Genomic DNA, 24,473 nt, shown 5'->3' with positions numbered 1-24,473 from the left:
CAGCATCTCAATAGGCTAACTCCATAAACTTCATCCCAAACTATGGCTCTTTGCAACCGTTCTTCAAACCGGCTCAACATACTCAATTGTTCTGCTTGCCAGGTGCAAAAGGTAGTGATGATCAATCAGGACACTTTCAAACCAATCCTCGGCTATTTATTACACCTTAGCGGCCCGTCACACGACATGTCAAGGTGAAAACCATTGGACGCATTCTTGGCCCCCAACTTTGGATGCCGTGTCTTTGCTTTCACAGCCCCTCCAGGAGCCAGGGGTAGACCAGGTGCTGCGTCATGCTCCCTTGTAAGCGAGCTGCCTGGGGTAAGGATTGCAAGACCCGTGTTGCCGAGCCGAGCTCAGGTGGTTAAGCGAGCTTCATGGACTACCTCACCACCAAGATCATGGGCGGACAGGTTGCAACAACAAGTGGATGGTCTACGATTTTGGACAGTATTACAAGTCACGAGGGAGCTCGTATTAAAAACAGTAGAGCGGCCTGGGAGGTTCATCTGGTTATCTAACGCGCTCGAGCCCGTTCAGCCCCGGTCTGGGTACGAGATAACGAGGCCATCCAGGAAGTGGACTGGGCTGCACGTGCCTATGCGGCACCCTGTATCATGTTTGTCTTGGCTCTCTCAAATTTGCACATTGCCAACTCGTTGTAGGTGTCCAGGTGACGCCCCTCGTTTTTGCGGTCCTTGGTAATGGTCTCAAGTCAAGGGTCGAACGCCGACTTCATTGCCATGTCTCAGAATGAAGATGAGGACGCGTGGACATGGCGAGGGCACTTAGTCCCAAGCAAATGTGTGACCACTTATATAATCATATCAATATTTTTCCAACGGCATTCCCAGGAACAAGTTGGAGCGATCCGGCGAAAGATAGGAGCAGGTCGGAGAAGGATTCAAACCCGCCCGGAAATTCGCCAAAGGAGAGAATACCAATCTCGAAATTGGCATAAAAGTGGCGTTAGAGGTCTACTAGCAGACGCTTCTGGGAGGCAAGGTCGTCTTTGATGCCGCCCGTCAGCAGGGAGTAGGTCGCGTTTCCAAGAGAGCCAATAGCGTGGTGGCGCCGGCCTACACCATCTCGCAGAACACGAGGTCAATTGTAGGAATTGTCAAAATTTTTGGCCGTCTTCATCTTAACATGGCAATTGAGACCATCTGCTTCGTGGTTGCTACAAGGCACCCGTACTTGACGAAGGCGTGGCGCGAGTGCAAAAAGTCATCGTGAGTGTAAGATTGGCCTATACTTCGGCCTTTTACTTTTCTAAGTTCATTCTTTACCGCGTTTATCTCTTTTATTAGGTAGGTCTGCGCAAGCCAGTCAACCCATTCACCCAGCATAATATCCCGGCGAAGCAAATGGCGGATCGGTTGAAGATCTGCAACACCACTTACCAGGCTCGTCTACCCCTTTGTGAAGCCAGGGCTGATAAGAGAATAGCAACTAATACGCACATAGACTCTACAGAGCTACAAAAGACCGTAAACTAGTCAAAGTCGAAAAGATCCGCGCCCTTCTCAGGATAGAGGCTTGTTAGGTGAAGCCCTCTTCACCTACTTATAATAACCCAAGTAACCACCGTCGAGACCAAGAAGGCACCTTCAGAACATTCAGGCATGGCTAAAAATAGCACAGCGCGCATCGCATGGCTGCTCCTAGTCCTCAGGTCGGGTGAGAACAACGTTGATAGAGTCACCCGTTGCTAGGTGTCACCGGCAGCACTCAACTTGATCCAAGAGATCGTAGGCAAACCCGGATCCATGCGTGTTTTACTCCCACAGACAACGTGACACTGACGAAACTAGCCCTGAACCGTTGGGGGCCGCAGAACGGTAATGCTTGCAGGCGTACAGGCCCTTGGCAACCGTGACTGGACACCACAAAACAAGGCACGCGCGAATTTTTAAATGATGAGTCTAAACCCCTCACAAGGCTGCGTCTAGAAGAGTAACAAGTCCGCGTCAGCTGTCCATAAGCAGCAACTTTGCTTACTCTTCTCCACTCCGTGCCGCCGAGATGCATTTCTCCACAAATGATGGATGAGCGCAAAAGCCCTCATTGGACTCAGATAACCCAGGCTGGTTTTCAGCCCCCATTTCGTACTTTCTCCAGCGAACGTTTAAGAGTGGACTTTGGGCTGCGTGATGTTGGCCTTGTCATGCTAGGGTTGTGCATGGGGCTAGTTCTCTGACCTATTTCTTCTTTTCTACCCAAGTCTCCTCTGCTCCTAGGTGTCCGTCCTTTCTCTCATTTTCTTGGGCCGATATCTCAACACTTCGCAAGTATCGGATCACCATCGCCAAAATGCGTCCCTCGAACACACTCTACCTCCTGGTAGCCCACAGTCTATACATATCTCCGGCGACTGCGGCTCTCGACCGCTCTCGTTCCCAGTTCAAACACTTCTTTCCGACTGTGGAGCAATACGCCAAATGGCGCTTCCATAAGGCGTGCCCCGAGCAGTTTGCAAATTACTTCAATGAGAGCCTCCCTGATCCAGGCTTGGGGCACAAATACTCGGGCGAGTTGATGGAATGTATCCTAGAGGAATGGGGAGAGCTCAACAAGGCAAACATGGCAGTGACAGCTATCCTGCTGGCACTTCTCCCGGCGGGACTTGTTCAGTTCGGACCCAGCATGGCCGAGATTAGTATTCTGAGCACCCGAAGACCAGTTCTCGCGACGTTTCTGGGTTTTGGACTGATGTCACCGAACCCAGCCGAGTTCGATTTCGAAGGCATTCTGCAGAAAGCAGGCAAGGGTTCTGCGCCGCTCGCGCCGATAAGGGCTCTAGACGGGAGATATTTCATTGCCAAAGTTCTCGTCTCTCTTGTCGAGTATGTCATCGCCATGGGGTCAACGGCGAACTACTTCTACCAACTCTACCGGTTTACATACCACGCCATATCCCTGGCTCCGTTAGTTGTCTATGTCCCCGGCATACCGGAAGCGGCCACGCTATTTGGATGGGCATTTTTGAACTTGCCGCTGTACCTACTCAGTTTTGTCGTCTTCGCCCTGGCCTTCCACCGAGCTACGCCTCAATCGGGATACAAAAGGAGAAACCGCTGGGTCGAGTTTATCATTGCTGAACTGACTCCATGTGGCCAAGGCCCGAGCCTCAGGCTTCAACAACGGGGGACCCGAGAAACTCTGCAGCGCCTTCTTGGAGCCCTCACTCGACTCATTGCCGGCCTTCATATCATCCTGGGCACTGTCCTCATTGGCAGCATCGTTCTCATACCCTTGGGTGACTCTCTTCCAGTAATCTACAGTTTTGTATTCGCGGCTATACTTACTCGGGCTGTGTTGAGCTACGAAATGAGTTGTCTGGCAAAGAGGACGGAAATCGAACCGGCGCAGGGTCTAGGCTCAGATCAAGTCGTGCATGAGACGCATTCTCTGGGACCGAAACAGTATGAAGGTTTGAGCCAGGATGATTGAATGAATAATGCCTTGCCATCGTTGGGGGTAATGGAAGGGATGAGCTGTACTTGGGCGAATACGGTGACGTCAAGGTCTGATGCTGGTCTTCCCATTGGGGTTGTTGGGCTCTGCTATGCTGCAGTTGCCCTGATACAACATGAGTGGAAACGCTGTGAGGTCGGTAGACCAAGGTAGTTAGCGCATTCTTTGATCTAGCCTTTGTACGAAAGTCTACAGCGAGGGCTCGTTCAACTCATGTGGGCGGTATGGTAGAAAATAACAAGACAAATATTGGGATTACTTGCTAAGTAATGAAATGAACCACGCAATAATAATGATCGAATTGTAAATGGGTCAGAGAGCGTCCCGAGCAGATGTGGCATTGCTTCCCTGTACGCTGGATCTCATGCCATTGTCTATAAAATGCTACTTTAACAGAATGACGAAGCACCTAGTGACCGGGTTCCTTTAGCGTCAACGTTTCCCAAACAGTAGTCTCACGTTTGGGTAATTGAGCTTACCTGGTGAGGCTCTGAGTGGTTGAATGGAGATGAACCAGAATGGATTTGTGATGCGATGGAGTTGAATTTTGCCCTATAACTTGGCTTGAAGTGGCAGGCCCTAGCGGTTGTTGGTTTCTATAATGGTGGCATACACGGCTCAGACTTTGCCGAGTTTTCGGGCTAATTGGATGCTTACGTGGTTACAAAATCAGCCGGTGCCTGTGCAGGGGTGTCGTGATACTACCTTGTCATACAGCACAGCCTCATCGACGTCAGCGCTTCACGGTCTTTCAGATTCCTCCTCAACTGTAACTCTCTCTCTCTCTCTCTCTCTCTCTCTCATATCCATACATGGTTTACTTAAAACCATGGATGCCCAGGAATCTCACCCAAGCTTATACAGCTTGATTACTCTTGAGCCGAAAGAGAGAGAGATTCGTCTGTTGCGACTCCTACCTGGTAGCGGTGATGGCCCACTCAAGGCTGACCTCTTCCGAGAATCCCTCGACAACAGTCCGGATTTCAGCGTTCTTTCATACTCTTGGGGGCCGGAAAGCGACAAGGTCCCTATAACCGTCCAGAGCATGACCGTGATGATCACTCGGAACCTCCACCAGTGCCTTCTGAACCTGAGATCTGACACAACCCCGCTTGTCATCTGGATCGACGCCATCTGCATCAACCAGTCTTCGAACGAGGAAAAGAATACACAGGTTCCGCTGATGCGAGACATCTACAAGGCGGCAAGGGAAGAGTTTGTGTGGCTGGGCGAAACAACGACTGGCCTGGACTTGATCGTCTCATGCGTTCGGTTTATCGCGTCCCAAGACCAAGACTTCCATCTAGATAAGCTGGAGCACATCGCACACGAGTTGGTAGTTTCCCCGGAGGAAATTTCATCAGGTAAAGACTAGTTATTAGCCATAACCACTTTAGAGTTCTAACTAGCCATTGTAGCATTCACCGAGTTTTCCGAGCTGGCATGGTTCCATCGCACATGGATCATCCAAGAATTTGCTTTACCTCGTCAAGATCCGGTCTTCTTGTGTGGTGAACACCACATTCCATGGCCACATCTAAAACGATGGTGGCATGATCTAAAGGAATGTAACAGAAAAGTAACCAATCACGCTGAGTTGAACCGAGAAAGCCCTGGTTGGCAGAAGCTCCACGAACTCATCTCTTCCCATCCACTAGAAGGCTTGAGCACACTGAGAGACATATGCTCACACGAAGAGGTTCTGAAGAAAGGACTTCCACTCTCGGTACTGATTGAGTCAAGTAAGAAGTCCCTCGCCACGGACCCAAGAGACAAGATCTATGGTGTCCTAGGACTCACCAACGACGACGCCAAATCGAGTCTCACGATAGACTACAACAAGTCAGTTCAGGATGTTTATGAAGAAGTCACCCGATATCTCATCTTCGCAGAAGGAAAACTCAATATCCTGTCCGGGCAAGCGCCGGATATCATACCGCAGTGGGACCAAAGCAACGGGAAATCTGCTCCCCCTGGACTTCCAGTTTTCAAGTGGCAACGAAACACGAAGAACGTGGCTTCGAGCTGGATCCGGGACTATAGCCACGTTCAGCCCTCGTACCGACCCACACCGTTTCTACCAGACTGGCTGCCTCGTGCTGTAGGCTACGACGCCTCGCTGAAGTCAGCTCCGGTTGAGACTCCCAATCGTCAGCCTGGAGAGCTGGGAATATGCGGAATGGAGGTGGACATTGTAGAGGAGTGCCACAGGGCTTGGTACATGCTTCCTGGTAGCGTGGCATATTTGAAGGACTGGGATGCAATCCTTCCCATCTTCTTTAGAGCTTCTCGCCCTAAAACTTCCAATTCAGAGGGGGAAACCGAGGTGCAACCCAAAAGAGAATTTCGGGCGAGCAACGATCCAGAGTGGGATCTCCCTTACAATCCAAAATATGGAGCTTCCAAGACAATGAAGGAGGCAATCTGGAGAACCGTCATCGGAGATGAGATATTCCAGATCGCTAAACGAGCTCCAGACTATTGTTCTAGACTTTTTGACGGATATATAGACGCGGTCCTAGGACAGACCGGGCACTACAAGGTTCCAGATGGTGCCGATACTACACTCGACAAGGAGATGGCTCTATTCTCCAGGTTTCAGCGAAGGATGGACACGGTGCTGTATCGGCGATCGGCGTTCTCGACCCCGGGCGGGTGGATCGGTATTGGGCCTGATGATATGAAAGCGGGAGATGTAATTGTGTTGCTATCTGGGGGCGACGTCCCACATGTGCTCCGACTCTGCGAATGTGGAAATCATTACGGACTAATAGGGGAGTGCTACGTTGAGGGTATTATGTATGGGGAAATGATGAACGCTTTGCAGAAGGAGTCAAGGGTGGATGGTAAGATTTTTCGCATTCGTTAATCTAGACCACACCTTGCAGTCTACCCCCAGATCGCCAGCTTCAGGGGCTGGCCCTCCCAATGTCTATGTCAAATCGTTTCTCGTTTTGCCTTGCTTTCAAACTCGCGCTGCTCAAAGTATTCCCCAAAGAACTTGACTGATATACCTCCGCTGAAGCTGTATTTCCACCTTGTAAATCGTGATGCCACCATCCTAGGCTAAACACCCATCCATTAAATGCTTGCCTCAGCAGTCTTTCGCTCATATGCTCTACATTCTGAGGGATAACCCCGAGTTCCCGGTCACATAATTGCGAGTCGGCTAGTAAAGCCATTGTGTTTCCAATACTACATGGATCCCTTGGGAGAGTTCCGCGTATCTTGACTAGAAGAAAGCCTAAAAGACTAAGCCCGGACATGGTGGCAAAGAGAACCTGAAGGATAAGTTTCGAGGTACCATCGATGACAAGGTGCGTCACATCCGCAGAGTACGAGCCAGTCGTCATTGCTGTGAGATGATGTTGTCGAATTCCCATCTGTAGCACTCAAAAAGTTGGTTCGAGAGGCTGTGTTGCTTGCTCGGAGATTGCGGTCGATGATGTGCCTCATGTACTCGCCGTAGTCCCTCGCAACGGCTCTAATCAACTTGTCGGCATTGTTGGGCCCTAGGAGGTTTTCTTGCAAATATCCATTGGAGCGCTTCACCAGTTGGTTGAAAAGGGGGTCGTATTGGTACTCTGGCTCGTTTCTTGCGAAATTGAGGAACGTTGAGCCTATGAATTTTTGAGTTTATAGCCGAGGGTATGGGAGCCGCTGGTCTTGTTTTTGAGAGCTTGGGGCTGGCCTCGCACCTGAAGGATACTGATTGCTCCGAGGGCCGGATCGCCTTGGTAGTTGATCGTTACCGGAACTTGGTTGATTCTCTGGCTGCACAATAGGCCTGTGAGATCCCTCCCGGCAGCCTGGGTGTTATTGACGAGACCGAAACAGATGCTGATTGACAGACGCTCCTTGCTGACTTGGCCAGCGGTCGAATTGGCAAGGTCGATGTACTGGCTGACCCCTTCCAGGGCCTCTCAGAGCCTTATCAAGCATTGGAAGGATCGGAATTCGGAGTATTTTGTCCGGGACAGCTTCCGGGCGGTTTCCCAAGTATGAATCCCGCTGGGGCGAGACTCGAAGTGGTTTCTTACATGGTATTCGTTAATGGCTTACGGGTCATCTGCTCCAAAGGCCAGCACATAAAGCTAATGCAGTTGGAACCTGAAGTTCTTGGCAACATGGGCTGTACTGGTAGATCGGTAATTGTTCTCCCTCTTTTTTCCGACTTGGCTGTGTATTGAAGCGAGAGATGTTCATCAAGTCCCGTGTATTCCCTCTGGATGCATATAGGTGCTGCCCTTGACGTTGTAATTTAATGCTACATAAAAGCCTACCTAAATCCATGGTGTTTCCTGCCCTCCTCTCAGACCAGCTGCGAGACACACACCTTCATTTAGAACAACATTCAAAGTGATTGCTTCAGCAAGTTACCCTCTAGCATAAATGGATCGCTGGTGGGCCGTTGCCGTCAGACTCAACAGCTTAAACATGAAACCTCTTCGCAATGCATCCCTTTTTAGGGCCAATCGCGGGCCGGTTGGTAATGGCGGGAATGCTTGTGGTGGTCGATAGTAGGGGACTGACCGTAACTGTCGACTCAGTCACGTATGGTGAAGACGTACTTGTTTCCTTGGTGACCGTCGCCTGGAGTGTAGAACTTGGTGAAGTGTGGACGGTAGAAAAGGTGGTTGACAATGGCTGGGAGTTTCCAGCAGTCGACACAGAAGCGGTAGCTGTGGGGATCGAAGTCTCAGTTGATGGCTTTGGAAGGTTGACATCAGCCTCGTCCAGGTGATGAAGCAGCGATCCCCATCCCAGTCCATCGTAATGCCCCGAGCCTTCACCCCATGATCCGGCCCCTCCTTCATACCCGCCAAAGAACTCCAAAGACTTGTTCAGATAGGCAGTCGTCCAAGGCGCATCAAGTCCTTTGATCTGGACGTAATGGGTGTGGAGCAACTCCCACGTAGGTCGTACAGCGCCACGAGACTGGTCGCTGATCTCCGTGAATGAGACAATGCCATTCGTATAGGGCTCGAAGGGGACATCGTTTCCAAGATTATACCTGGCAAAGTACTCGGCACTTTTGAGTTGGTTAGCTTGTGAGTCTAACAATGTTCAAGGTGAACAAGCACAAAGATAATACGTACCCAAGGAGGATTCGGCTGTTGTTGTAGGCAAAGAGATCCTCGCCCTGGTTCCAAGCCTGCTGGCCAATGACTCCCAATAGTTGAAAGACGAGGGATGAATGGCCTTGATCACGACCAGCCTCTTGCCCCTGGCCAAGAACTGTACCGGTGCCCGGCTCACGAACAAGGTCGGTGATGGCATTGTTGATGGCTCCGTTGCCCTCGCCATGCTTGAAGTAGTTGATGGCAAAGTCCCATGCAGTCTGGTTGTCCGTAAGAACACCAATAGCGAGCGTAGAGGCAATGTTGCAGAGCTCCCAGTTGGCAAAGAAGTGCTTGACATTGTGTTGGGATCCAAGGACATGGTTCAAGAAGTCGACGTTCATCGGCAAGAAGATATCGTTCATCATCGAGATGACACGATCAAGTCCATTGTCAGCGAATGGTTTGTAATCCCGCAGCAACTCAGCAGCGTTGGCCAGCTCGTAGCCTTGCAATCCAGCAGTGAGATACGCATCATCTCCACCGCCTTTCAAAGTCCGTAGTTTGTCTGCCCATGCAACAAGGACATCCGCTCCAGTTTTGGCAAATTGCTCATCTCCGGTGATCTTCCAGCGCAAGGCGAGATTGAAGGCAGCTGCCGCATCGTGCCACAAGGCTTCGCCATTCTCGCTGCGATAGATTTCAGCGGTAGCGTGGTCTTTGTAGTCGGCGGCGGAGAAAGGAATGCTTGTCAATTTGTCCCAAGAGCTAACCCAGGGCTCTTTCTTGGCAGCAAGCTTGGTTTTGACGCGGTCAATGTCGGACTCGGTTACGAGCAGGCCGGGGTGAGTAAAGGCGAAAGTTAGAGAAAAGAAGCAAAGAAATAAAAAAGCGTAGGCGTTCGCCATGATGAAAGAAGAAGATTCAAAATGAGTGGCTAGAAGACTTGGCTTCAGAGGTCGAATAAAGGAATGGCTGGCGAAATGCTTGTCCAAAGAAACAACAGTAGCAGAATTATCGGCCTTCACGTCCTTTTAAAACCTGAACCGAGCCGCCTAGCCGCCGTGGTCCATCGATCTGCGGCCAGTGTGGGGGGGCCCTGTCATCTACCCCTTGTTAATCCTGTAATACAACCTGCGACAAAGCTAGCGATCAAACATGCGAGGGTAAAAAGCTAAAGTGATGTGATCAAAGAATCCAGACTCCGAGCTCTTAGAATGCCGACCCAGCCGGGCGTTTCAGTGAAAGATGACAGCTTCGTTCAGACCCACACTGACGCCGATCGTTTGATGCTTCACGGACGGTGGCCAGTGTGAGGTATCAAGGACAGCATTATTGAAGGCGAGACTCGGCGCCGGCGCCTTGTAGCATTGTAGGCTACGGTCATTGCGCAACACTTGCTATTGCTTGTACTACAGTGACGAAAGGGGGGTTTGCGGCAGTGAGATCCAATGACTATATGCAGAGTTGATCTTCTGCAACCCCCCACCCCTTGACTGCGGGGAGATTTGGCTCGAGATTGCTAAGCGGGCGGCAGATGCAAGCCTTCTCTTTGTCAGCATCAGATATTATAAACGCCTTGTTCCCAGGAGTTATCTATGTCGACGTATGGGTGAGTTGACCGCTCACGGGTGGTGGCAGCGAGACATCGTAGACTGGGTGTGGTGGAGACATCAGAACACAACCAACAACCCGAATCCAGTCTATCATCGATAATCAAGGATCAAGCGCTACTCATGACGCTCCGTAATTTCTTTCCGTTTCCCACGGGCAGAACTAGAGCCTTGATGATCTAAAAAGTCATGCCACGACAGGCATGGGCTGTTCCGATAGAAGATTGATTATCAAAGATCACAACACAAGCCGCACCATCCCACCGGAGTCTACTGCAACTACCAAGGGTGGATATGTCATTCTCCAGACGAAACCAGGGGTGGGGATTTTGCAGAGACGGTGAATGCCCTCCAACAGTCGAAAGCTCTTGTTACCAGAACTGCCATTTCTCTTGATCTAGCACCGATGGTCTGAAGCGATTTAGGTGTTGCGATTTTGTGTGCAGACCAAAATTTTATCGTGATTCTCATTGTTAGTGGAAATTCTTAGCTCTTTCAATGTTTCTAAGGCCATTCATGACGCGGATAGCTACCGGACATGTCCCCGAGGGTTTGTCCGTAGACAGGGATCAGTTTCATCACGATCCAAACTAACATAAGAGCACGGACCTCATCTCGGAGAGAATTTCCAGGTGTTAAATTAAACCACGGGGAAACTGCCGTCGCTGGCTTCGAAGGTACGTTAGACAAGGAAGCTAAGCTAGGTCCGCGGTTGGTAATGGCATTGTCAGGCCCACGCAGGGGCTGTCTAGGGATTCCTTCTTGTGGTGTGGGTGGTCCGTGGGCATGGCAGCCTACCCTACATCCGTGGCTTGCTCTCCTATGGTCCGTATAATCTTTATTCCGGTCGGGCTCACGCGCATAAACGCAAGATTTTCCGTCGTCTCATATGACTTTTGATAAACTCTATTCTGTTTTCCCGAAGCATCAACTATCAGGGCATAACAGCCCTTTTGCTAGGCCATGTCGAAAGCAGGTATGAAACGTATTGAATAATGATGCTACAGATACTTGTATGGAAGGAGGCTCCTCTTGATGTAGGAACTACAGGTCCCTGACACTGGTGAACCCATCCTCTTGAACCTTCAGAATCGGCTTGTTAGCGACCATCTTGTCCCACAGCGTACTTCCCCTCTTCCGCTCCTCTTGGTCAACCCGCCTCAAGAACTGCTCCGCGGTGCGAATTCTCCCGGGAAAGATTCTATCCAGTAAAGCGTAGTCCCTCTGAATGACACCTTTGTTATAACCAGATGCCCTCCAAGTGTTCCACCATCCGGTAAAGTTCTGTTTGATGGTCATACTGGCGCTGTCACTTACATCGGCCGCGACGCCAACCGGTCTGTCCGCAATTTCGGCGAGGGATCCTTCCCTCCAGTATGTCTCGAAATCCACATCGATAAAACGTGCCTTTCGTCCAGTGACTCGTTCAAATGCCTTGGCAAGATCGTCGTAATGCACGTGTTCGATAGCCACTTCCAAGTCTCGGCCATCCGCCTCTTGAGGATTTTCAAACAACCATCGGACGTAGAAGCCACAATCGTCCAGCGCAACATGCACGACTGCTCCATCGTGGGTAAGGGGGACCCGCCAGGTAAGGATATCCTCACCCGTGACTTCGTCAACTTCAATTTTCGGTACGGCTGGCCCAGCAGAAGAAATCGCCATGTCGAGATACACACCCGTCGTGAACAGGGATACCTTCATGTCGTAGCCCGCAAGGGATTTCTGGTTTCGCCGGTGCTGGTCGATCATCCACTCTCCCAATCGTCCCTTTCCGTCTGCATGTCCAACACGAAACTCGTCCTTATACCCAGCCTTCTTGTAGTAATAATCCAAGTTGCCAAAGACAAATGATTTGAGACCAAGCTCAATTGCCAGTTCGTATGAGCGTATAGTCCAGAAGGTCTCGCTCTTTTCACCGACAGTGAAACCATCCAGGTTGATGAATGCTCCCCAGCAACCCTCCAGGCCCTGACGCAGATCTGACATAGACTCGAAGGTTCCCTGAAACAACTCTATCTGTCCAGGTGATGGGGAATAAGTGAGGAGCTGTTGGGCGCGGGCCGAAGATGGGTCTCGAGTGAGAATGCGCAAGGCAAAAACGGGTGCCAAGTCGCGAACAACGGGAATGCCCTGAGCGCCAGTGCCGCCCACAATAAAAATTTTCTTGAGAGATGACATGATTGCTGTTTGAAAAGATAATTGAGGACTGATATGAGTACGCGTTTGAGTATTAGGTAAGTGTGTTGGAAAGTTAAGTGGCAGAAGTTTGATCTTTTAATAAATATTTCCTCCGCCCATGAGCAGCCGTTTGAGTATTAATTAGTAATATATGAGGAGTAGTAACCGTGGTTGATTAGTGATTTACGCTTTATGTGATGATAATAATTGTGTTGCCACATCCGAGAACAGTTTTACTCATACTCGGCCGGAGGCCGTCTGAAAGTACGCCAAGTTCCCCAACTTAGCCATTTTAGTTATTATTGTGTATAATTATGGTCATCCATTTAGTGCACCGTAGTTTCTTTGTTTCCGAGGCTTAATAATTCGCAGTTGGGTTGTGATTGTTGGTGGAACTCGGCTGTGGAGTCTGACAAATAGTCGGCGATATTATAATAAAATATATAATCAATTTCTCAGACTACCCTTTCCTCCGAATTGGGAAGAATGCCGAGATGAGTCAGGAAACTGAACTGTAATTGCAAACCATTAGTCGCTAAACCTATTGATGCGATCGTTGAGCTTCAATTGATATTTCTGAGCCCTTATAAGAAATACGGGAGTCACGCCACCAAGCAAGCCATCTAGTCGACTACCAAGGCGAGTATTCTTCACCATCGGCTCTTTTCTTTCCATTTCTAGCATGGATCTTTTTATGGAAAAACAGCTTATCAACTCTCGATCCCTTCAGTACACCTACTACGCCGGTCCGGCCAGCAACGCAACCAGTACTGCTGATGGCCCGGCCCTGCTACTGCTCCATGGCTTCCCACACACGGCCCAACTCTGGGCGTCCGTCATCCCTTGGCTGCTGACTCTTGGACTTCGAATCTTGGTGCCCGATCTACTGGGATACGGTGGCACATCCAAGCCCTGGGACGTTTCCTATTTCGCCTCGGATGCCATGGCAAGCGATCTCGCTGAGATCCTAGCTGCGGAAAATATCACCAGCGTCATCCCAATCGGGCATGACTGGGGGTCGTTCCTTGCTCATCGCTACTACCTCTACTACCCAGAACAAGTGGAAGCCATCGTTGTATCAAGCTCCTACTATCAAGCCCCGATCCGGAATCCTATCAATATTACCGAACTTGTGGAGGAACGGGAGAATCTAATAGGGTTTCCTCTTGGTTATTACTACGAGTTCTTTTCCAGTCCTGAAGCTGCGTCCCTTTTGTCAGGCAACCTGCAGAGCTTCTTCTCGGCTGGAGGCACGGAGAATGACACAATGAAGAAGACGTTTGGGTACAAGGACGGTCTTCGCAACTGGTTGATGGCAGACAAACGAATGCAGCTTGAAGGATTCGCCGCCGAACCTGGCTTCTTGGAGGACGTCGAGGCTCAGTTTAGAGGCACTGGTTTTATTTCGCCTCTGAAGTGGTATCAAGCCTTTGTCAACGGCACACACTATGAAGTCGAAAAGCATCTTCCGGAAAGTGCAGACAGAGTCGGAAAGCCTCTATTACACATATCAGGGTCAAAGGATGCGCTGGGACCAGGTATATTGTATGAAACACAAGAGTCCAGGACTGCTATCAAAGATTTGACCACTGCCGAAGTTGAATCGGGCCATTTCATACCTCTTGAGAAACCTCAGGAAATGGCCAAGATTATCAGCGACTGGCTGGAATCCAAGAACCTTTTGCGCCCATCTTCAGGACGTTGAAAGGAAATGAGGCTTGGATACCAGTCAAGTTTCCCCATCAGAATCCACGTTATCCTGCAATCTTGGGGCGCTGACAGCTTCGTGGCAGACAAAATTTCTCCTTCTTGTATATTATCGTACATTTTCACTTTGGCTAGTTCGCCGCCTGACTAAAGCTGAACACATTTCCTCACAATCTTGCTCCGAACAGATGCTATTTAAGTGCCCTCCAAAACAGGCCATGCCTCATCTTAGCAAGCGAATTGACTACTTGAGCGTTGATTCAAGGGCTACTGATCGATTCTGCGCTTTGTTGGTATTACAAAAGAACTGACAACGATATCGCAGCAAGTTGATTCAGCCCATCGCAGATGCTTACATTATCTGAGGTCTCAATTTTTTTTCTTCCTGTACCCTGACCCAGAAGAAAACACATCAGTAAGACAACACCTTGCAATATATGGATTATGTATTTGAGACTCACCCAAGGTCACATATCGTTAAAAAGACAGGCGACAAGCCACCCCCTACACCCCTAATCACGAATTCCCCGCTAGTAAGGGCCATTTCTTGTCGACTACAAGCCCATCACACAGCCTCGTCATCTTCGATTACATAAATAATGTGATCCCTATCAAACCCCCGTCAAGCCAAGTGGCTGGCTCTATACAGGCGTTAATCATGATTATCAACCTGATTTTAAAGTTCTATGAGGCCCGAGCCAGTCCATTGTGTCAAGTTAGTCGGCAATTGTCTCTTCATCCCATCCCTCTCTCGTGTCCTTTGGTATTCTAACCGACAACAAAGGTAGAATGATGGCCGCCCCGGCCATTCCGATCCCAAGATAAAGGCCGTTTCGATATCCTTTCACCAAATCCTTCCCCTGGTTGTTGGTGTAGTATTCCACGGTCCCCGCAAAACCCAACCCCGTAGCTAGGCCATAAGCCAAGACGGTCCCAATGAGCGACCCGGCGACTCCCTGTTGAGGCCGCTTCACCGTCCCGCTCGCAATGAGCTGGGAGGCCGTGAACAGGAAGTCTGGCCCCAGAGATGCCAACAAGAGTGCCGGAAATACTTGGGCCCAGTATGACTGTTGCTCAGGCATCATAGCCACGAGAATCAAGGACACTAGAGTCGCAAGTGATCCGATGGCGAAGATGTACTGTGCTGCTACATACCGCACGATGTGGGCGCTGAGTATAGCTGCACCAGCGCCGCCTATGGTAAGGGGAACAAACGCCGCTGCATTGAGCAATATGCTGTAGCCCCTGACCTCCAGATTCCAGACAGTAACGTACCAGAGTAACATGCCGAAGCTCATGAAAGAGATAAAAGCCGACACAATCATCATGCTAAAAGACGGGGAGGACCAGATACTTATAGGCATGATGGGCTGGTCGACAACTTTGATCTCGAGGAAGGCGAAGACAACTAGGTGTAGCAGAGAGACTAGCAAGATGGAATAGACATAGGGATGGTCCCAACCAACCAAGCTTGCTTGTCTATGAGTATAATCAGTTATTAGTGATGTGCAGGGGGTTCAGCATGCTACTTACGTCCAAGAAAAGTTGAAAAGGAATAACCCAGCGACACCAAAATAAGCGCCAGCGTAGTCGATTTTCCCATTTCGATCCATGGGCTGCTCTTCGCCCTCGACAACAAGAAAGAAGAGACCATATACAACCGCCCCTAGGATTGCTCTTGAAGGGGCTCTTTTAGTACGCATACCATATTGTCAGTGGACAAAGGAGCGCTCACAGGAAGAAAAACAGCCACCACCACGGCAGCAACTGACCAAACAGCCCTGGAAAGACACTCCCCCCAGCCGCCCCGATAGGCGCCATTGCTCCAAACAATCCAACCGTCAGATTACGCGTCTTTCCGGGCGGGAAGTTGATCGTGATCAGAGCAATAGCATTGGGCATAACAAATGCTGCGCCGATACCGCTGAGGGCGCGCATGATGCAAACAGAGATGACATGGCGCATGAAGCCTGCTATGAGATGGAATATGACCCAAGCAGCACCTGCCACCACAGCGGTGATTTTGTACCCATGCACGGCGCCAATACGTCCTCCAATGATGACAAATGTTCCTTGAGTTAAGCTTGTTCATGTTAGTTATAACCATGAATTCTCAAGCTGCAGCCACTCACGGATACGAGGCCACGATCCAGAGGGCTTGTTCAGGGGGGCTCCGAGCCCTTTTACAATATGTAGGCTACCATTGATTCCGGCTCCCACTGGTATCATCTAACGGTATTAGATTGGGCTTTCGGGTAGTTGGATAGTAAGGACTTACCTGCACGAACTGGCAGAGAATGATACAGACTGAAGTCAAAGAGGTGCGCCATTTATTGGTAAGGGTTACCTTCTCCCCGTCGCTCACAGTACCTCGGTGCTGCGACATATTGGCCTCAGGAGTTGAGACTTCCAATGAATGGCGAGTTTTACGGTGTTTTGCAGCATTGGGTTTTGATGTTGCCGTGTGTCTCTGTGTTTTTTGATCATGTGTCTGACAAGTGCGTCATTGAAAAAGTAGAATAGCGAGTTAGCAAACCCCAGGAGCCAAAAACTTGCCTGTCAGTTATTTAGATACTGCAACTCCCGTACTGCTTCTTCTGGCAAGGTTCAACAGAAACAGCAGATTTGTAAGAAGCCTAACTTTGTTTGAGCCGTGCATCTAGGCGACTCCGCCGCAAGCTGAGTCATAAAGGTATGACAGTTGGCCGCGGGCTAATTATAATTCTAATTGTAAATCCATCCCCCGGCCTGGCAATCCTCCGATCCATCAGGCTTAGGCACGCGGCCGGTATCTGGCATTTCCATTCTGGAAGGTTTTTAATCACGCCACAGAAACATAATCAGCCGTATGGCGTGCTCTATTGTCTTGATCAGATTACTTACTAGGAAGCTTAGCGCATGGCACCTCACCCTTGTTGAGTAATCACCACGTCTCCGCTAAAGGACAACGAACTGGGTGCCAGAGACTGATTTCAAATCAGCCTTGGCTAATAAAACGTGACTAAGGTGCCTGAGGACCTGATTGAGCACTTTATTTGAGTGTGATGGTCAAGCATAGAGCAACGTTGCCTTGGTCCGCCGAGTCTCGGATCCTGGAATGAGCCTTGGGGCGGAAGAATCGTATGGATCCCGATCTCCGCCCAGTGGATCTAAGAAAACAGGTGTAAATGATTGTAAATTACAGAGATGTGTGGGAAAGGCTTATGCTGGGCAATAATCCTCTGCCTTATGCCTCCCCTTGGTTCGTGCTATCTCACAGCTGATTCCCCCTTCGCAAGGTCCTTGGCTTCACCCCAGCGTGGATTCCCCTTGGATCAACTTAGAAGCGATCCTTTTCCCCCAATAGATATACTGGTACTGTTTCACTCGTTAGCCCTCTGGCGCGAAGCGAGTGGGGTCTTGTTACATACAAAACCCATGGTTGGCGATGACGGTGAGTTTCAAGCATCATCTGACCACCCAAAAAGTTTTGGCCCAGGAACGACTCTGAAATGTAGTATAGACACTCATTGGGTGTCCCGCTTCAGCCCTTTAGGGTATGTTGGCTCGTCACGGGTTACAGAACCGTGGGTCACATCTAGATTCTGTGCTGGTAACAGCTCTCGATTTCCAAAACACAGACACATCGTATTGAGAAGACTCAACCCTAGCTCATTCTCCTTTCTATCATAGCTACACCTACTACAAATTGATCATTTCTCCCCTTGAAATCCTAGTTTGCCACCACGAGGGCAGCATGTCGGTCTCACCACGGTAGCACTGTCCCATCCACGTTCTGGAAAGTCCCTCCGTGCTCATTTCGACTCGCAGAATCGACCAGCTTCAGCAGCCCGGCCACGCTCGTGTCAACGTCGATGGCCCCAGAGGCGGCCAGGTTGGTGTCTGGAGGAAGCAGTCCGCTTGCCATGTCGGTCAAAACCAGGCCGGGGTGTACAACAAAGGCGGTAAGCCATGGTTCTTCTCGATGGATGCGATGTATGAGCCAGTTGAGAGCTGTCTTGCTCGCGCCATAAGGGCTCATGATCGGTGGGAAACTAGTAAGATAGTCTTGACCATTGATGCTACCGAAGAGAGTGGATATGCCAAGGAAAATGGGGTTTCCGGTGCTGCTGGCCTTAAGGAAAGGATAAGTGGCTTGGAAAAGAGTGACGGGGCCGATAGTATTTGTGTTGACATGGTCTCGAATTGCTTCGGGAGTCGTATTGAAAACCGTGCTTCCGGAGTGCGCGATACCAGCATTGGCAATGACTACATCCAGAGATAAGACGCCGTACTTGCCCTGAAGCTGTGAGACAAGATCTGTGGCGTCCGTATCCACCTGCGAGTCCAGTTTGGCCAAGATCAGCCTGCTGCCCTCGCCTTTGGGTAGGTCGTTCAGAGAGGACGCCTTTGAGACGTCTCTAGCAGTGGCCACGACTGTGACGCCGGTTCGAAGAAGAAGTTTGGAGACTAGTGCTCTGCCAATGCCGCGGTTGGCACCTGTGATCAGGTAGGTCTTTGGAAGTGACATGTTGAAGTGATAGGAGGATGTTGTTTGAGGATATGTTTGAGGATATGTTTGACTGGCCAGAGAGCTTATGATGTTATCGAAACATTCCGCTTGGTCCTGAAGTCCGGATTAAATACTAGAGGGTCTGATGTATTTTTCTATCGTGAACTCAGTGTTTAGGACAGATATCACGTCCTCCCAACGCGCCACCGAAACTCTTGATTACAAACATGACGCGAGAGCGGAGACGCGGACAGTCTCCTACGAGTTGTCACTATTCCGAGACTGAGTGGTGTATTATTATTAATCACCGAACCCAAATGCCTTTGAGAATACTGCACACGGAGAATACCATGAGCAAGTGCTCGGAATTTTATATAATACAATTAATAATGCGTCCTGTTGCGCAACCCGCCGGGCGTAAGGCGGGTTTTGCGGAAGCATATCGGAGGTCGGCTTGGCACTCGCACTCACCAAAGAGTGACATTACAAATGATCCTTTAAGCCGAATCTCGTATATTCGGCTTGATCAATAATTATTAACGGCCCTTCAAATGAGTGATATCTTTAATGGTTACTTGCGCTGGAGGGGGGCAGCAAGACACCAATCTCTCTACCGCTCACTTTTCTTCTTGGCTCATATCTAACCAAGATGGCGATTTTAACAGCAGGCAGTGTCCCAAATGCCACAATGTTGCGTAATGAATGTGAAATGGAGGATTCTGAGCTGCAAGACAAACCCATCGAAGCTGGCGAAGGAACCACTCAGGAGAGCGAAACCTCTAACAACGCACAGATTTCACGGCGGGAAGATGATCCATACAATCCTTTGAATTGGCCGTTATGGAAGAAAACCTTGCAAGTAGCGATGATTTCATCATCTGGGTTCTTGGCGTGAGTATGGGACGACTCTATCCTAGCCAGTCTTGTTAACAAAGTCAGCTCCATCGGAACTTCTATCGTCAGCCCAGCAAGACTTCAACTCATGCAAGACTTCAACGTTAGCAGCACCAAAGCTCTGATACCCGTTGCGCTCTACGTCTTTGCCCTTGGCTTTGGTCCTCTCATCGGCGGCCCGCTCTCTGAAACCATAGGTCGTTGTCCGATATACGTCGTGAGCGTACCACTCGGAAGCCTTTTCACGCTTGGCGTAGGGTTTGCTCATAACATTGGTGCCCTCTATTTTCTCAGATTTATGGCTGGACTGTGCTGGGCCCTAATTCTGTCTGTCGCAACAGGCACCTTGGCTGAGACGTTCCGACCTAAGACTCGAGGGCCGGTATCAGCTTTTTTTTTTTGTCTTGATGCCATTTCTAGGGCCTGCATTAGGGTGAGTATCCATGAACTGGCTCATTGTCTTGTTGCAGACATGCTGATCCTGTAAAGCCCTGTAATCGGCTCCTTCATCGCCAACAGGAAAGATTGGCGCTGGACCCAGTGGGTGCTGATTTTCCTCTCCCTTTTGAGCATGCTGCGACAGCTAATACTCGGAGGGTGCAGGCGTAGCTCTCCCTTTTGCAGGACCCCAAAAAATTACGTGAGTGCTATTAATCGATTACTGATCTACCCGCCTCTTAGAAATTTATCGTTTTGCTGTTTATAATGGATAAATTCCCCATGGAGGTTAGTTACACCAAACCTCAACATTGTTCTCGCTCGGCGCTCCTTATTATGAATGTTGACACGGCTATCTCTAAGAACGGCTGCAAACCTCGTGGTCGACCGCGGAAGCATCCTTCTGACGACCACACGATGAACGTGCGTCACAATCGTCTGACTACTACCCTGCATGAGGCGCGACCAGAGCGCCCAACTAACTTCTCCCCAGGCGCGTAGGGAAAGAAATCGCGCGGCTCAGAAGTCATTTCGTCTGCGCCACCAGGCAAATGAACAGTCCCAGAGGCAGGAGAAAGTCGAACTGGAGCACAAATTCGATCATCTTCTCTCCATGTTCCTATCTTTCACCGATCAGGTCGTTCGCTCAGAGTGGGCTAATCAAGACGCGTCCCTGATGAAAGCGTTGCGGAGTTCAGTGAAGGATGCATTGTCTCTGACTGATGATAGTCCTGACATGGCGTTCAAGAACTCATTGCAGAGCAATCATGATTCAACTGCTCTCAAGAACAACAAAACTACGCCAGACGGGGTTTCAACATCACAGGATTTACATGCCCAACGACAGCCATCTCTCTCCACCACCCCGTCTTCCGAGCGCCATAATTCAGGGGTTCAGGCTGGTGAATTGAGGCAGCATGTTAGACAGGACATTGGCCTGTCGGCTTCCATCAACTTTCAACCTCCATCCACGGGCCAATACCGATTGGACAGCCCATTCAGCCTACAGATTGCATATCTGGCAATTCAGTATGCGTGTCATATCTTGTCAACCGCCACAAACCCGGCAAGTGATGTACTATATCGGGTTTTCGGCTCTCGCCTGCAAATTCACACGAGGCAAGATATCCTTCTAAATTTGCGGTGGCATCTTGGGCCCGGTTACTCACAACTGGATGGTCTCGCTACCGCAAACTTTACACAGCCCACGTTCGTCAACCCAGATATACAGCTAGAGGACAAACAACTCTACAACGCTGATCAAATTGCTAGGGTTCTACGGCAAAGAACTCGTGAGCTTGTGGGAGGCGACTGCCTAGATGTTATCGTAGATAATGGCATGTCAGCGACGAGCAATTCGGTGTACCCCTCTGCGATGCAATCGAAGAACATCAACTACTCAAACTCGGACGCTACGGTGATTATTCGGGTTTCAAAGCTAGGGCTGTTGCATAATATTTCAAGAAGTGCCATTTGCTTTGGTTCTGGCCCGGCCTTCCTGGGAGCAGATGTTAAGAGGGCGATATGGGATTCCGTATTGCCTGGTAGCTGCTCAGTTTAGGTTATTGGTAGAACTACTGCCACTATCGAAGGAACACACTTGATACAGGTGTCTTAAAACATAATTTCATCACCATTCCCCCTGTTTTGACAACGACACCATGAATGAACAACCTAGGCGTGTGAGAAAGCATACGCCAATAAATAGTGGTAGAATAGACCCCTATACACGGACAGCAGCAGCCAGGCCTGTTGATCAACGGACAGGGGGCATCTAGAGCGTGTAGGACGTGTTAGATACTCAATTCTTGGGCCCGTCAGACATTAAATGCGAAATTGTTGGCATGTGACTTGAACAAATCAGGAACAAACCGTCCATACACTCCTTCCGGTACACTACCCCCAAAAATAGCAGAAAACGTTGCCTCGGCCTCCTCCCGGAGCATAGGAAGGTTGCTCAAGAAACCAAGTGCGAGCTGCAGCCAGTCTTTAACGCCGGAGAGCTTCTGCCGGATGGCCTGCACGAAACCTATGTGTCAACCAAATTCGCCCGGCTTGATAGTGGACCAGGTTGACACTTCTTACCTCAAGCCGCGCCAATATGACGCCTCGTCTCACTGTTGTCTCAGCGTCTTGCGAATGGTCTGCCTCCTGAACAGCACTGCGAGCAAAGGACACAATGTCATGGAGTTTGCGACATCCACCCAGGAGCCTGTTCACATCACAGCCGTCGCTACCAAGACGCTCTAAAAAGCCGACAAAGTCTCCTATTCTGTCAACATCATCCTGTGCCGTAACAGAACCGGGATCCTCAAGTACAGCCAGCAATAGCACGAATATGGCCGAGAGGGGATAGCATAAAGTTCCCCTGTGTGAAGCCGAACGTTAGTAAAACTCCAGACGTTTTGTTGGCGAGCATTGTAGCGGAACTCACCACTGCTGGTAGAAGGGCTCTGACGCCAAGTTGCGTGCAATGGTAATCATGGCGCGGGCAGAGGCAGTGCACGCATCCCGGCCCATTCGTGCTATAGGCTCTGTTTGAGGTGCTCTGGAAGCCCAATTCGGCTCATCAGCAGCCCTGGGATGGACGAGCACCATGTGCAGTCTGCTCACAGAGTTATGAAAGCTATATAGCAAAACGGCCATGGCGATGTTAAAGTTTGGCCCAAGGTGGTGGGTTTCTGTCAACATGTCCTCTGGTAAACCTCCTTTCCACGCTATAAGCTGTCCATTTATCGACAAAACAGCCCTTATAAGCTCGTCGCTGCCAAGGAAGACAGGTGCTTCCGGATGAAGCTGGTCATGGATCCTTCTCTGGATGATGGCAAGCTCGGATCTCCACCGAAGCAGAGGCGAACATTTGCAGGCCTCTAGCACCGCGCAAGAGGATGACGAGCACCTCAGAGGCAATTCCAAAGGTGTTTCTCCGCATGCGAGGCCGGAACGACATCCGTACTTGTCCATCATCTCGATCTCAAGGACGTAGGTGGCCCAGAACACGCGTTGATGTCTCTGGGCAGTAGGGACGTCGAGAGAGTTGTAAAAGTCCCTACGATGCAGACCAAAAGTTTGAACCAGACGACTTGCCGCGGCCGACAGCTGCAAGGTTATCTGTGTATCGGCAGTGCATTGCATGAAGGCAGTCATGGCAAGCAGTGCTTCGCATGCCGACACGTCTCTGCCTCGCGTGATGAGCTCGGGGAAATTTGAAAATGCGTTCTTGAAGTAACTCCATGCAGTCCGAGATGCCTGTGCGAGGGATTCGTTAGTCGTCCTGTGCAGCATCGCAGTGGCGAAGAGTGAGTTCAGAATAGTCCATCGAGCTGGATCATCGGCACAGCTGTCGGTGCCTGCCAGGTATTGCTGGTCTAGCCGCTGCAGGAACGATTCGCGAGTGATGATGATGCCGTGCTGTTGAAGCTCTTCAATAATGGGCTCTACAAGGCTAGCCAATAGCAGACGCGTAGGCAGTTTAGCAAACATTCTGCTGCGGTAGGGGCCTCGGTCTTCGTGCTGACGCATCCACTGAGCTCCCGCCCCAACGTTCCGGGCGAACTCTCCGAGCTTCGATGTGATGATGTTCGCAAGTGGTGGACACTCTTCTTCTTGGGTGTACTCTGTCAGGGGTGGAAGATCTTGTATGGTTTCCGTCTCATCGTCGTCATGGGACTCGGCGTCCTCGTCGCTGCTTGTCACAATAGACCCTTGGTGGGGTTCTTTCTTATTCGAAATCGAGTTGTCGCTACTCCCAGGGTCACCAGTGTCAGTCAAGGAATCCCAGTCAAGACCGTCATCTTCCGCCAAGTCCTCCCTCGATAGGGAATCTGAAACAGGGTCATGGAGCCGCCCCAGAGCAGACTCCAAATTCGCCAGCCGCGTTTCAAGGCGCTCGATATATTTCTTCCTGGTTCAGGTTAGATTTCAGGCATTAGTTACCAGCTGATCCCTCCCAGGGCTATGCTCACTTCTTCCCAGGACCTCTGGGTCTTCGTTCGGTGTAGTGGCAAGAGACGGCCCATCTTGCGCAATTACAGCACGACGGCTTCCCTCCATCGCATCGTTTCTTTCGCCTATGGCATTCATTGCAGGCCTAGGACCATGCATGAGTGTTTCTGCTTTCTTGTGACCAGGGCATATTCGTAAGTTGGCACTTACACGGCTGGTCCGAACCCCGGCGGGCTTCTCGGCCATTGGCAATTCACAATATCGGGATTGGGCCTTACTGGCGCGGCCGACATTCGAAGCGAGATATGAAGTAACGTAGGTTGGCAAGAAAATGGGGGAGCGGAAGCAGAATCGCGGCGGACTTTCTTGTGCTACAAAAGCATCCGCGGTGGCGGCATTATTTTACATCCGCTCTTCTGACAAAGCACAGATGTGTCCACGACTCCACGTGAGCGATGTGGGATTGCCAAGCGCGGTGCTAGACAGATTGGTCATGGTCGGAGACATTTGCATCCGCCGTTGAATGCTCATTACGAAACACAATCAACTGACACAAGTCGTGACTGTCGAGTATAAATATCAATTGCAAATTAGCCAGTATCCAAAAGAATAAATCATCCCATCAATCGCAGAACACACATCAAAGCATCACTCCATCAACTACCC

The 24,473-nt window shown here is 50.1% G+C and overlaps 7 protein-coding genes across 7 annotated transcripts; 2 read left to right on the top strand and 5 right to left on the bottom strand.

The window, feature by feature from the left end:
- Positions 1-2,313: 2,313 nt before the first annotated feature.
- LRP88_14591 (uncharacterized protein) lies at positions 2,314-3,453 on the top strand (the record flags this gene model as incomplete). Its single annotated transcript, XM_083250930.1, has 1 exon — positions 2,314-3,453. The coding sequence occupies one exon, from the start codon at positions 2,314-2,316 to the stop codon at positions 3,451-3,453; it is 1,140 nt and encodes a 379-aa protein (XP_083093330.1).
- Positions 3,454-8,023: 4,570 nt separating this feature from the next.
- On the bottom strand, positions 8,024-9,445 carry LRP88_14590 (chondroitin AC/alginate lyase; the record flags this gene model as incomplete). The annotated part of the gene is made up of 3 exons (XM_083250929.1): positions 8,024-8,159; positions 8,297-8,509; positions 8,577-9,445. The coding sequence occupies 3 exons, from the start codon at positions 9,443-9,445 to the stop codon at positions 8,024-8,026; spliced, it is 1,218 nt and encodes a 405-aa protein (XP_083093329.1).
- A 1,749-nt stretch (positions 9,446-11,194) lies between these two features.
- LRP88_14589 (uncharacterized protein) lies at positions 11,195-12,331 on the bottom strand (the record flags this gene model as incomplete). The annotated part of the gene is made up of 1 exon (XM_083250928.1): positions 11,195-12,331. One exon carries the CDS (start codon positions 12,329-12,331, stop codon positions 11,195-11,197), a length of 1,137 nt encoding a protein of 378 aa, XP_083093328.1.
- Positions 12,332-13,013: 682 nt separating this feature from the next.
- On the top strand, positions 13,014-14,036 carry LRP88_14588 (alpha/beta fold hydrolase; the record flags this gene model as incomplete). The annotated part of the gene is made up of 1 exon (XM_083250927.1): positions 13,014-14,036. The coding sequence occupies one exon, from the start codon at positions 13,014-13,016 to the stop codon at positions 14,034-14,036; it is 1,023 nt and encodes a 340-aa protein (XP_083093327.1).
- A 718-nt stretch (positions 14,037-14,754) lies between these two features.
- LRP88_14587 (uncharacterized protein) lies at positions 14,755-15,976 on the bottom strand (the record flags this gene model as incomplete). The annotated part of the gene is made up of 3 exons (XM_083250926.1): positions 14,755-15,517; positions 15,572-15,715; positions 15,774-15,976. The coding sequence occupies 3 exons, from the start codon at positions 15,974-15,976 to the stop codon at positions 14,755-14,757; spliced, it is 1,110 nt and encodes a 369-aa protein (XP_083093326.1).
- Positions 15,977-17,783: 1,807 nt separating this feature from the next.
- LRP88_14586 (SDR family oxidoreductase) lies at positions 17,784-18,548 on the bottom strand (the record flags this gene model as incomplete). The annotated part of the gene is made up of 1 exon (XM_083250925.1): positions 17,784-18,548. The coding sequence occupies one exon, from the start codon at positions 18,546-18,548 to the stop codon at positions 17,784-17,786; it is 765 nt and encodes a 254-aa protein (XP_083093325.1).
- A 3,744-nt stretch (positions 18,549-22,292) lies between these two features.
- On the bottom strand, positions 22,293-23,881 carry LRP88_14585 (fungal specific transcription factor domain-containing protein; the record flags this gene model as incomplete). The annotated part of the gene is made up of 3 exons (XM_083250924.1): positions 22,293-22,387; positions 22,808-23,762; positions 23,828-23,881. 3 exons carry the CDS (start codon positions 23,879-23,881, stop codon positions 22,293-22,295), a joined length of 1,104 nt encoding a protein of 367 aa, XP_083093324.1.
- Positions 23,882-24,473: the final 592 nt, after the last annotated feature.

The sequence above is a fragment of the Fusarium phalaenopsidis genome (assembly GCF_050370095.1).
Source record: "Fusarium phalaenopsidis strain FUZ10S chromosome Unknown contig_32372, whole genome shotgun sequence".
Classification (NCBI taxonomy): domain Eukaryota; kingdom Fungi; phylum Ascomycota; class Sordariomycetes; order Hypocreales; family Nectriaceae; genus Fusarium; species Fusarium phalaenopsidis.
The sequence above is the reverse complement of the archived record's forward strand: the minus strand, read 5'-3'. Positions and strand labels throughout refer to the sequence as shown.